This window comes from Etheostoma spectabile, unplaced genomic scaffold (assembly GCF_008692095.1).
Source record: "Etheostoma spectabile isolate EspeVRDwgs_2016 unplaced genomic scaffold, UIUC_Espe_1.0 scaffold273, whole genome shotgun sequence".
In the NCBI taxonomy this organism is placed as follows: Eukaryota; Metazoa; Chordata; class Actinopteri; order Perciformes; family Percidae; genus Etheostoma; species Etheostoma spectabile.
Window position 1 is genome coordinate 1,610,260 of NW_022605577.1, and position 13,793 is coordinate 1,624,052.

The 13,793-nt window shown below is 40.4% G+C and overlaps 1 protein-coding gene across 3 annotated transcripts in view; it reads right to left on the bottom strand.

Moving 5' to 3' along the window:
• si:zfos-2326c3.2 (misshapen-like kinase 1) overlaps positions 1 to 13,793 on the bottom strand; it is an 80,156-nt gene that overhangs the window by 42,995 nt on the left and 23,368 nt on the right. For all 3 annotated transcript variants that reach the window (XM_032510832.1, XM_032510833.1, XM_032510831.1), the window contains exons 4-11: positions 12,485 to 12,610; positions 12,164 to 12,274; positions 8,530 to 8,620; positions 8,211 to 8,341; positions 6,815 to 6,869; positions 6,580 to 6,658; positions 4,770 to 4,942; positions 302 to 374 (exon numbers count right to left, since the gene is read on the bottom strand). In XM_032510832.1, coding sequence (XP_032366723.1) covers positions 302 to 374; positions 4,770 to 4,942; positions 6,580 to 6,658; positions 6,815 to 6,869; positions 8,211 to 8,341; positions 8,530 to 8,620; positions 12,164 to 12,274; positions 12,485 to 12,610 — 839 coding nt within the window. The remainder of the gene's footprint in view (positions 1 to 301; positions 375 to 4,769; positions 4,943 to 6,579; positions 6,659 to 6,814; positions 6,870 to 8,210; positions 8,342 to 8,529; positions 8,621 to 12,163; positions 12,275 to 12,484; positions 12,611 to 13,793) is intronic.

Here is a 13,793-nt window from a genome sequence, read left to right on the forward strand (position 1 = left end):
CACACACGCACACACCCTGTAGTGACCCACTAGCTGCACGAGTGAGGAGCACTTCAGCAGGCAGAGACTTGATAATGACATGAGTGTTAATCTAGCAATAAGCACTGACTGATAATGACTGTGATTGGCGATGATACATTTTCACACATTTCTGAGACACTGTTTGCATGTTTGCCTGGATTCATTGACTGTGTATGCTGAATACCACATACTTTCTGCATATGGACATCTTTCTGAATTAGTTATCCACTGCACAGGTGTCTCTCAATGTCATCATACCTGGTGTGAAAAAGGCTTTTACCTGGGCTCTCCTTCCTCCTCTGTGACCTCGTCATCGTCTTCTTCACTGCCACTGTACTCATACTCAGGACCCTCTGAGAGAGAGAGAGAGAGAGAGAGAGAGAGAGAGAGAGAGAGAGAGAGAGAGAGAGAGAGAGATTAGTAATTTATTAAATAGCAAGTCATTAAAACCCATCAAATCCAATATCTCTTTGCAAAGATCGCAATGGAAATGTAAAGTCAATAATTTACAATGGAAATGCAATGGTAATGGAAACTTAATAATTTACTGCCCATTTTTCTTCTTCTTTTAGAGCTGAAATAAGTAGGTTCAGGTTACTTTATTTGTTTTGTAGCTACATTTGTTTTGTAGCAAGATGATTAGTCGATTAATCCAGTATTCGATCCAAAGAACATTAATTGGAAACTATTACGGTAATCGTTTCATCGTTGATTAGGTCATTTCTTCAAACAAAAACACCATCCATTTTCTGGCCGCAGCTTCTCCAGTCCAAGGCTTTTCTTTGTTTCATAGTATTTTAAATTATAAATATCTTTGGGATTTAGACTCGTCAGACAAACCCTGACAGTTTAAAGATGCCCTGCCACACAAAACTGTTTTTCCTTGCATTTTTTGAAATATGTGAGGCCCATATGTGTTTGTGTTATGTGGTGAATGTGGAAATGAGCTGCTACCTCCTCTGTCAGTTCTAGAAAAGAAAAGAAATAAGCGGAGAAATCAGGCCAATTACAAAAGCTGGTCAGTCTGACAGCGTCATGTTGCCAGAGTCATTAATATTCATGAGTTCGCACAGTTACGCTGGGTAAAGGATGTTGATAGCCAGGCTCTCATTAGGTAGCTGTTAGCCAATCAGAGTCAAGCAGTTTAGCTCGTTGCATTTGAACCAGAACTGACACAAATGGAGCGGAGTCTTCTTGCAGACTTTCTATACAACACTAGAATGGCTTGATACAAGGTAACCAAGGCATTTCTTCCCCAAAAATGTCACAGAGTCCACAGTAGAACTTCAGTAGAACAGACATTACCACAAAGTAATGAACTACGAGAGGCAGGACACCTTTAAAAACATCCCCCATATACTCTGTGAAGATTTTTTTTTTTTTTTTTTTTAATCTTTGACTAATTTATCAACGTGAAAATAACCAACAGATGAATCAATTATGAAAACAATTGGGGGTTGCAGCCTTTAAAGCTAAATCAGAGAGAATCTGCAACGGTAACATCTTTAAAATACCTTTATTTGACGCCATTTTGCTTACTCAGTCTACCATATAATCATTGTCTATTGTTTGCCTGTATTTCTTGTGTGCTTACTTGCTTGTGTGTTTTTGTTTTTTTGCCGGTATTGAAAAAAATGCTCCCGCTGTAACAACAAAATGTCCCTGTTGTGGGAGGAATAAAGTATAATCTAATCTAAACACAACAGTTGCAGAGCACTACCCTACACTCTACTGTTGATGGCAACATCTGAGTGTGAACCTAGCAGATTATCTATCGCAACATGATGCGTTCAGTGTTTTGAGGTATGGTCATGGGTGGTGCTTGGAGTGAAGGCCTGTGTGTTTGCACTGCTGTGGGTATTCTCCTCCGGCGCACAGGGCTGCCTCTCTGGCTTCCTGAACCAGCCACGGTTTCATTGAACATTCCTCCACGCCTGTCGTCTCGTTCCTTCCGTCGTCTCCCGCCAGTAGCAATTTTGTCATTATCAAAGCCACACAAAAGTGGAGTGTGGTCAAACTTGGGCAACAGGAAAGTAAATGAGAGTCTTGTTTAGTGGAAGACATATGGGAGAGAGTTGTTACACCATGGCTTTCGAAACGGCAATGCTGAATCATCTCAATTCTGCCCCAATGCAATCACCAAAAAGGTTTTCTCTTTCTTTTACATGCGCCTCCTAACATGGGAGCCCTAACACATGTGATGTAGCGTCTTTTCCTGCCCACACACATCATAGTTATGGAATGATTATTTTGGTGCCACTGTTTTTAAACGTATATTAGACCTAATAGTTTGGATTGTGGGTTGAAAAAGTGTTCCTGAGAGTCTTTGTACACCAAAATCCCAGGCCAGTGCTGTTCCAGCTGGCTTATTGTCCAAAGGCCAGGAAGATGGGCCAGCCAGCTTAGCATAACAACATTTGGCCAACATATGGTGTGAAAGTAGCTCGGGCGAACTTGAACATTCACTAGACAAGATGTGTTTGTTCAATCCAGAAAGAAGGCGGAAGACTGACAAAGTCTGCTTTTGCAATGGACAGAGGAAATCTCGGCTTTGTTGCTGTAATGTCATGAGTTCAAGTTTTTGGCTTGTGCTATGTCTTTCTGAGCAAAAGCTGCTGGAGAGAAGGAGCAACTTGAGGGTTAATGCCACTTCTGCTGACTGAGAAGTGGCCTCTTTTTGCGTGTGTGAGTGATTCATCTTTCCAAAACATAGACCAGTGTTGGCCAAACTACACTCTTGGGTATGCTGAAAATGACACATCCTTTTTGCATCATGTCCGGCGCATACCTGTTTTCCTTTTCTGCAGCAGTGACTTTTCCCACTGCCGGCATTTCATTACTCTGGATGGGCATAGGGGCGCACGCACACACACACACAAGTGTGGTCTTAAACACATTACACTAGCGCGCGCACACACACACAACACATGCAGCATGCAGAAAGTCTACCAGTCATTAGTGTATTTTTATAAGCTGACAGAAGATTAGAACCAGATGGCCATTCTGTTCTCTCTCTCTCTCTCTCTCTCTCTCTCATGAATATAAGAAAACCTAATGGACAGTTTGAGGATTTCTCGCACTGCTACAAAAGACGAGCAAATTCATACATTCTCCTCCCCTAACTTTTGTTCTCACAGTATGACTGCCATCATATATTCAGCACTATTCAACTCATCCAGGGTATAAGTCATTTTTTCGAACAGGACGGGGATCAAATTTCGGATCTCATTTTCTCTGGCCGTCTCGCTGTCACCCTTCCTTTGTATTCACCTCAATTAAAATATCTGGCATAACTGGTACAGCTCAGATTGGCACAAGAGGGAAACCTGTTGTCCAACTAGTGGTAGTGTTTTCCATTCATATGCACGTATAGAAAAATGAATCTAAAAACACCTAATAACTAAATCAGTGCTAGCAACCTAATGAAACATTTCCATACAGAGCATGCTATAAATTAGCAGAAACACAGTGTTTTTAACAGCTTGAGAGAAGCAGCTGCTGTGCCATTAGTGCAGCTGGTGCACTCTCTCAGCTCAAGTGTGTTGATGGTTCTTATTCCACTACAAGCGGCCTGAAACCCACCTGCTGCAGTGAATTAGTGAGACATATAGCAACATCTATTTTGTGAAGTGGCCCATTTGTAAAACGTTCTGAAAATTCATTACTTTTCCAAAGAATTCCAAAAGAAAGTTCTAACAATGCACAGCAGGGTGTTTAAATCAGGACAGGTGTTCTGCACGCAGTTCTCCTTCTGTGTCTCTTAGAGTCAAACCCTGTGGGGTTTGGTTTAACAATTAGTGTTTGTGTGCATGTGTCCTATATTCAAAATCCTCTTTATTTGAAATTGTTAAAGTACTGTATGTGTTCACCTATCTATCTGTGTCTATTATATTATGTCATTTATGCTGAGTGACTCAAGTTTTTTCAATACAGTTCTTGCTGGACCACCATTTGACTCGAAGTAAGTAAAAACCATATTTTAGTACCTTAAGCATGATTTTTGGTTGTGCAGAAGCTCATTGTAAGTGGCCTGAAGTTTATACATGTGTGTTGGTGTGTGTGTCGATCTAATAGCCGGCATGCGTGTATGTGGTAAAGCGAGTAAAAGAGTGACGATGATTAGCTTCGGAGCAAGAACCAACTCTAGAGGTATAGTGAGAGAAACAAAGTGTCTCCCCTATGCTTTCTGAAAGTTAACCTTCTCCATGTTGTTTATGAAGTAGGAGAACCCAGGAAGGAGTTGAGGGGGCAACGCTACCAAGTCAAAGCCAACCCGCGACATGTGGTTACACGTGTGGTTTTTTAAGGGTGCATGTCAGGCTACGGCGTAGGGTCCCACAGAAGCATGAATCACGCTTTACACAGAGCCACCTTCTCTCCCCACGAATCAACATGGCATGAAATGGTAAAATCAGCACAAGTTTCTCATCAGGACCTCAGCCCATTGCATATTCCCTAGGATCATCCTCATCAGTGTAAGTCATCCTACAGTATATAAGCATATCAGCTGGATCAATTTGAGTCAGTTTTGCTGCTGTGAAGAACTGAGTATAAGTCAGGGATTCAGGAAGTCCCAGTTCAGGTTTTGAGCTTAATGAAATTAAAACAGCAACTATAATAGCTGACTGCATTTAATGTTCGGTGCATTCATCCAGCTACTGTAGACTTCAGTCCCTCTAGCCATCCTTCCATCTACCTCTGCCTCATTGCCCATCCCTTGTCTGTTACTGTTATCTGTTTCTCCTCACCTTTCTCCCTTTTCTTCCTGGTTCGGTCCAGATGATCTTTGAGCATGATGCGAACTTGTCTCTCATTGGCCAGATCTCTGATGAAAGCGTGCCTCAGCAGCGTGTCAGTGGTGGGCCGATGCAGATGGTTCTTGACCAGACAACTGTCAGCAAACGACAAGAAACGCTTCGACCTGTCAGAGACACAAAGAGGCAGCCGAAAAAAAGAGGGCGAAATGAGAAAACAAACCACGTTAGCATGGAAGAGAGTGTTGTAAAAACATGCACTATATAAAATATGTTTAATGGACCCTAATAAATGCAAATGTAATGTTAGCCTGCTCAGTTATTAACACAATTCTTAGTTCTGGAATCCAAATGTATTTATTCTAAGCTGCCAATGCCCAATATACATTTGAGCTACAGTTTGTATTGTGTGCACTTTGTATTATCATGTTTGGTCAGGGTTATGTTAGATGTCATATGTAAAGCACTATGTGGTAAAATGGCCAACTATGAATAAACTTGAGCTAAGAAATGGGAAGTGGCTTAACATTTTATAGGTTGAGGTTGAGTTTTTATTAAGTCCCTTATCATCATATTGTTGAAAGATTTGACTTTTTTGTCAAATTTTAAAACATCTTTTTTAGCAAGATTGGTCCCTTTCAATTAAAGCATCTCTTTTATTAAGGGAACGTCTGCATAATTAAAAGGTGTACCATAATTTAAAACAAAAACAATTGCTATTCAAAATCACCTAGTGTATGCAGTGAGAACTCAAAATCATGTGGAGCAAAGATCATGTGTAAATCAATATGCAGCCAATATGAAATGAAAAGAGACCAAAAACAAAATAAAACAGACCAATACAAAAACCAGCAGGTTCATTAGTCAAACATAATTTAATAAATGATAGCCTCTAAAACATGCCACAAAATTCTTCAATATTTGTTTGTAAACTCACCTAGCGTGTGCAAGCTAGTAATCACTTGTTGAAACGTTATCAAGGAAAAATCCTGTCAAAAATGTTGATAAGGAAATATCGGCATACTGGAACACTCCTAAAATTCAAAAGGTGTGTTGTCTGTGCTCTGAACACACAGAAAACAGGGAAGGAATATGTGTTGCTTAGTTTTTGGGGTGTGTGTGTGTGTGTGTGTGTGTGTGTGTGTGTGTGTGTGTGTGTGTGTGTGTGTGTGTGTGTGTGTGTGTGTGTGTGTGTGTGTGTGTGTGTGTGTGTGTGGTGCCTGCGGGAGGGCCTGAGGTAAAAGGACTAGAAAGCACTGGTACCCATTGGAGCTATTAAAAGCTGTCCTACGAACTAGTGCTTCTGTTTATATTAATACTGAATAAAAGACATCACGGGTGCAACCACCAGTCCAATTGAAGAGCTCATCCATTATATAGGGAAGAGAAGGAGACAGGATGACAGGAGGAGGAGGAGGAGGAGAAGAGGGGGAAAGAGAGATGGAGTGGGGTTAATAACAGATTGAGATAGATAGATAGAAATGGCAGCAACAACATTGTGTCCATTCTAATAAAGCCAAGGCCATATGTATTACAGGTTGTTATCCTGTTGCCTGCTGAACATGCCTGGACATGCCAGTGACTTTGATTTGTCAGTTTCATGGAGGGAGGAAAGTGTTGAGATATCTTTTGTCTGATTGAGTGATGCATGAAACCCAAACCCACAACAAAGACCACTTTCAAGCCCCGTTTTCAGAAGAGAAAACCTAAACATATGTGTGTGTGTGTGTGTGTGTGTGTGTGTGTGTGTGTGTGTGTGTGTGAGTGAATCAGTGGGCGAGTGAGTGTGTTCTCACGGGCTTACCATTTCTTTGATTTAAGTTTGGGTGGAGGGTTTCGTGGAATCAAAAACAGAGCTCTCATTGGATGCATGTCACACAGTGCTGCAAACAAAGATAGAGATTAAGAAAGGGAAATAGAGTGGTGGGGGGGAGAAAAAGAGTGGACCAGATGAATGACTCCGGAGTGGAAATACACGTACAGTACAGAAAAACAAACCGTCTCAATCAACAATGCGTGTGAGTGAATTCCTAACTTACGAGGGGCTCCTTCAGCCATCTCTAATGCGGTGATGCCTAAGGACCAGAGGTCACTCTGAGAACGAGAGAAAAAGGAAAAAGGTTAAGACTGCTGCACACACAAAACATAAGCTCCAGTTCTGTTTCCCCTTTACATCCAAACAGTAAATCAGTCTGTGCATAGTGTGAGAATACAGATCCAGGAATTACACTCAGACTTTGAGCCAAATGTCTGGCATTTGTCAAAAGAATCAAAGAATCCGTGGATTCCTTTCAATGAAATACTGGATTTCATAAGTCAATGTCTAATTACTTCCAGAAAAGCATACAGTTAGCTGACATTCCACTTGAGGATGTCTCCGTGAACTACGATATACTGTATCTAGTCAGTAACGGGGAAAAGGAATAGTTAGGATGAAGTTTGCTCAGCATCATAAAATAGCAGTGCACTTCAGTTTTTCTTTCAAAAAATTCTGTTAAAAAAAAAAAGAAGAAAGTATTGGAAATTGGAAAGTATGGGGGGAAAAATTATTGGAAATTCTTCTTTTGAACATAACATGGCGTAGGCTTAGACCCCATTAACACCTCATGCATCTTGGGGAGATTGGATAGATATTAGAGAACAAAAAAGCCAAGTAAATGAATCCAAGAAACATTTGAGACTGATTGAGATCCAGTTACATACGTCATCTTTGCTCCACCCACACCTCATATGTCAGCCGATGTAGCACTTGAATCAGCCGTCATTAAGTACGTTTACATGCACACCAATATTCTCCTATTTCTCCGAATGCAATATTCAACATTCCGAATTTCATACAGGTCATGTAAACAGCATATTCCGGTTGGATATTCCAAATGAAGCCTTTTTTCCGAATATAGATTTTACCAATTAAGACGTGAGGAATCAGCAGGGGAGAATGGGAAGACTGTGGGATCTTGACTCTAACCAAACGATATGTCCGACGTTATGTTTGCAGCAAGCATTTTGTTACCAAGTCAAATATCCAAATGTCAGTTTTAGGCTAACTATACGTGTGTAGGTTAAGCTAACACATGTAATGTCAGACATAACGTTTTAGGTTAGTGTCAGGATCACACAGTCTTCCCATTCTCCCCTGCTGATTCCTCACATCTAAACCCCCTTGTGTCTTCATAAAAGCTAGTCTTTTTGGGTGGGCAGCTTATTCAAAACTTTAGTTATGGGTTCTGTACATTGTTGGTAGTGGATATCACCACACAGAAGTTTTTAGGCATTTTTTGTTGTTTGCTAGCAGACGGAACTGACAAGGACCTTGACAATGGAGAGTTATTTTTCCTTCAGGAGGGGGCGGGACTTAAATGCTCTGTCTATATACATTCAAAAAGATAAAAGATGATGATGATGGAAGTGTGCTGTAATTGATTAATTGAGTACCCTGTAGTCATATGTGGCCTCTGGGTTCTCGTCACAGGCTATGACCTCCGGAGCCATCCAATAGGGAGTTCCGATGAAGGTGTTCCGTCGACCAATCGTCTTATCCAGCTGTGCCGACACTCCAAAGTCAACTGAAACATAAAAAATGTGGGAACAGTCCCAAAAAAAAACCCACAATCTTTGCATCTTCATGAGGTGTTTTTGCGGTTGTGTGATTTAAGCATGTGTGTATTTCTGACTGTGTGATTGTTCCACAGCCTTGCCTGGAGGCATGCGGATGTGCTTGAATAACCACAGTGCATGTGTCGCTGTGTCATACCCAGTTTGACTTCAGCATTCTCTGTGAGCAAAACATTTTGTCCCTTAATGTCTCTGTGAATCACATGATGGGAGTGGAGATGGGAAAGACCCTGGAAGACAAATATACACCCACATAAACACATAGATACACAGTCAGATGGCCACTATCACTATAAATACCAAGTCGCAAGCATTCCTTTGAAAGAGGAGACGCATTATGTGTTTATTTTTAAAGGAATAACTAACAAAGAGCAGATTTTATTTGAAGTTTGTTGCCCTGCTCTTCCGTTCCAGGCAAATTCTAAATATATGGGCTGGGAACATCTGCTTTTGTACCAATCCGATTTTTTTCACAATGCATTGCAATTTTCATTTATTGCAAATCAAGAAGTTCTTCTTCTTCTTATATCATTATCGTTTTCTAAAAAGAATGCAGAAGCACATATATAGAGGTTTAACGGTCCCATGACATGGTGCTATTTGGATGCTTTTATAAAGACCTTAGTGGGCCCCTAATACTGATCTAAAGTCTCTTTTATATAGACCTTAGTGGGCCTAATACTGTACTGAAGTCTCTTTTATATAGACTAGTGGTCCCCTAATACTGTATTCGAAGTCTTTTTATATGACCGTGGTCCCCAATACGTATCTGAAGTTTTATATAGACCTTAGTGGTCCAATAATGTACTGAAGTCTCTATTATATAGACCTTAGTGGTTCCTAATTCTGTATCTGAAGTCTCTTTTATATAGACCTTAGTGGTCCCCTAATACTGTATCTGAAGTCTCTTTTTATGACCTTAGTGGTCTCCTAATAATGTATCTGAAGTCTCTTTTTATAGACCTTAGGGGTCCCCTAATAGTATCTGAAGTCTCTTTTATATAGACCTTAGTGGTCCCCTAATACGTATCTGAAGGCTCTTTTATATAGACCTTAGTGGTCCCCTAATAATGTATCTGAAAGTCCTTTCCCAAAATTCAGCCTTGGTGCAGAATTACAACCACTAGAGCCAGTCCACAATGAGCATTCCTTATTATGTGCTATTTTTGAGTCTGTACCTATTGAGGAGGAGAGGGAGGGCCAAGGGGAAGGCTGGGGGTGTGGCCTTGACCAACTGCCAATTTGCTTGTTTGAAAGACATGATGTTTCTCTCTCATGGGTGGGCCAAATTCTCTGGCTGGGCAAAGCAGAGAAAGGGGAGGTAACCTTGCCCCCTTATGACCTCATAAAGGGCAAGATTCCAGATTGGCCCATCTGAGCTTTCATTTTCTCAAAGGCAGAGCAGAATACCCAGGGCTCGGTTTACACCTATCTCCATTTCAAGCTACTGGGGACCATAGGCAAGCTGGGGGGACGCATATTAATGTTAAAAAAACCTCATTAAGTGACATTGTCATGCCATGGGACCTTTAACCCTCGACACAGCGGGCCAGGGTTCGACTCCGACCTGCAACCCTTTGCTGCATGTCATTCCCCCTCTCTCTCCCCTTTCATCTCTTCAGCTGTCCTATCAAAGGCCTAAAAATGCCTCAAAACATGTCATGTCAGACATTTATTTCATTTGTAAAAAAGTACATAAGATGTGTTTTCTGCATTTTCTGCTTTCGTCTGTTTTACGTAGCAGAGCAGTAGCACAGGCTACCAATCAGTGGCACAGTTTGAATGTGTGCACATCTGTGTGTGTACGCGTTTGGACTCTCGCTTCTTCAAAAGGAGGTTAAATAAACAGAGGAAGTGAGTCTTATTTCAGACAATGACTTCACCATGCTTTACCGAGCGTCTGTGTGTGTTTGTGTGTGTGTATATGTGTGTGCTGGGATGCTGGAACAAAGAAGAGACAGCATGGCTGACAGCAGCCGGAAAAACACTGGCGACAGTCCAGAGCGCTTTGTGTTTAAAAAAAAAAAAAAAAATCATTTCACTTTTAATTCTCTTCCTGATAATGTCAGCACCCAGGACAGAGATATTGGAACCGAGTTGATAATTGTTGCTATGCTGTTTGCGTGTGTGTAGGTCTAATAGTAAAGCCACAAACGCAGAGAGCGGTGCAAACATTCTTTCTCAGGACCTTGTGATCTCTCATAATGATAACAATAACATCTTACAGACGTGTTTTAAACGGGCCTTTTAAGTACATGAATGAAAAGAAAAAAAATCAATTATTCCCTCGGAGTCACGGTGGGAAAACATGAGAGAGATACTGATCCCTGGACATAAAAAAGTAGTTTGGCGAGAAGAGAAGACTCTTTGATGTTTTGGCAAAGGATCTTACACTAAAAGTAGCATCTTGTTTCTTATACAGCATTTCAGCCATCCTTTAGTTAGCATCCACACGCAAATTACAGTGCTGCTCATGAGTATAGGAACCCCTGCTTAAGTTGGCTAAAGAGAGGAATACAAAAAAATAAATTGAAATTGATCTTATTGGCTTAATTAAAAGATGAAGAAAAATCTAACCTTTAAGGACATTAATTTTATTTGTGAATGAATAATGTACTTTAAATAAATAAATGTTCTTCCTTAAAATACAGGGGGCATAAGTATACACACCCCTATGTTAAATTCCCATAGAGGCAGGCAGATTTTTATTATTAAAGGCCAGTTATTTCATGGATCCAGGATACTATGCATCCTGATAAAGTTCCCTTAGCCTTTGGAATTAAAAACCCCCCCCCCCCTCCCATCATCACATACCCTTCACCATACCTAGAAATAGGCATGAGTACTTTCCATAAAATCATCTCTCAAATGTTAATCAAACCAGCTATTAGTAACCTAAAAGAAATAAACCATGCCAATCTCTATGTATGGTGAAGAGTATGTGATGTGGTGGGGGGGGGGGGGGGGGCTATTTAATTCCAAAGGCTAAGGGAACTTTATCAGGATGCATAGTATCCTGGATCCATGAAATAACTGCCCTTTAATAATAAAAATCTGACCGCATGTATGGGAATTTAACATAGGGGTGTCTATACGTCTCTATTTTAAAGGAAGAACATTTACTTATTAACGATACATTATTCATTCACAAAGAAAATTGGCGTCTTTAAAGGTTGGATTTTTCCTCATTTTTTAATTAAGGCATTGAGATCAATTTCCAAAAGATGATTTTTTTTATTCCTCTTTTTAGTCAACTTAAGCAGGGGTTCCTATACTCATGAGCAGCACTGTACTACCTCTGTTTTCACCAACACTAAAAAGGGCCTCTTCCATAACGACACCTCAGAAACAAAGTGCCCTTGTTGGGTTTGCTACACAAGCACAGTTGTATAGTGCGTGTGTATTTTGTGGTACGTGTGTGTTTACGTCAACCTTACCCTGAGCAGCTACAACGGTTCAATGGATAAAAGAGATGTCTTATAATCTGGCACTAGAAAAACTGATGTCTCTGGCAAAAGGGAAGATTAAGGACCATTAAGTTATCTGGACACTCTTTTTTACCTTTTTATGAAAGACCTGTCTGTATAGATATTAGATTTTTTTTTTTTACTGAGAGTGTGATGTTGTTGTGAGGGGTTGGGGGAGTGGTAGTCCACACAGGGGTTAAGGGTCCACACAGGGGTTGAGGGTTGTGTGGTGTATTTTCATGTTTCCCGTAGTTGATCAAAATAAATTAACATAAGCCTAATTGTGAAAATTTGAAAAAAACTCACCCTGAGCACCTCTCGGCAGATGTAAGCTATCCAGTCCTCCTTCAGGCAGTTGCCCTTGGTCTTCTTCACCAAGTCCGTGACAGAGCCGGCTCCGCAGTACTCCATCACCAACTATATGGACGCATACAGAAATGTCAGGCACACAGGCACCAACTGTGAGTATTATTATTGTGGGAAGGATCTTGAAAGAATACACATAAGACAGAAACATATGATTAATCAGAAAAAAAACAGAAGGGCAGGAGTTATTTGATTAAAAAAATGAGTAATTTCTTCAGTCTTGCAATGTAATGGCAATAAGAGATACAGTAATTTACAAACCCAGAGTTGGTGGTCCTGTCCAGCAGGACCTTTCTTAATAAAAGCTCCATAGTAAGTAGCGATGTTTCTATGGTGGGAATAGCTCTTCAACATGTTGATCTCCAGTTTGATCTCCTCTTCTTCTTCCTAAACATAACAGATACAGTAGAAGTCAGACTATATGTTCAGTATATGTGGGTGATGAAAACATCAATGTCAGATTAGTCTGATGTAATGCTAGACACTGAACTTCAATACTTTTATGGCACCGAACGAAAAACTGCGATCCTATGACTATCAAAAAATTATTTATCTTTTGGTACCGAATTTCGGTACTTGACAGCGCGTAAGCTGAAATGTCCTCACTGCATATTGACAGATAGCAGAGTTTCCACGCACTCACACACAAACTGAAGCCAACTACGTCGGCTCTGCAGTTTTGCTCAAGTCACAGTGAGTCACGGCAATGCCTAAAAAGTGGTTTCAAGTGTGGTTACAGTTTTTCAAAACTTCACGCAAACAGCCACATCTTAATAGCGAGGCGAAAGCGGTCGCGGTGGTGAGACGAGCCATCGCATCAGTGGTTTCTATGCCCTGGTGACTGACTGACAGGCTGAGGTTGTGAGGCAAGGCAACTTTATTTCTTCAGCACCTTTCAGCAACGAGGCAATTAGATTACATTCCTTCGCACTTAAGGTGGTTCTCCAGTAGCTCAATGTTGGCAACAGGGCAGACATCAAGTTCATTGTTAAAGGATTGTGTCATTATGCATGCACTTAACATTATGTTTGCACTAAAAATATATACAGTTGTGGTCAAAAGTGTACATACACTTGTAGAAAATCACAATGTGACCCAGCAGATTTGGTGACATTTTCAGCAGACCCATAAAAAATTTATGAAAGAACCAAACTTTATGACTGTTTTTTGTGACAAACATGTATGTGTTCCGATCACTCTATCACAGAAAAATAAGAGTTGTAGAACTTATTGAAGACTCAAGACAGCCATAACATTGTGATTTTCTACAAGTGTATGTACACTTTTGACCACAACTGTATTTTTTTACATTCCTTTGCATTTTAGTTCAATATCAGCCTGTACACAATGTCATATGTTTATTTATTTATTATTTATAATATGTTCATGCTGTGGCAAAAAGGTTTCTCTTTTTTTGTTTTTTTGGCCAAATTGGGATTGATACCAATCCTGAGTATCTGATTGGTGCACCCCTATCCAAAAGCCCAGCCAGTGTTATTAATGTTACTCTGAGTGAGCAGTGTTAACACAATTTCTTTTCATTTTGATAACTGTTTTGATTCACAATTAA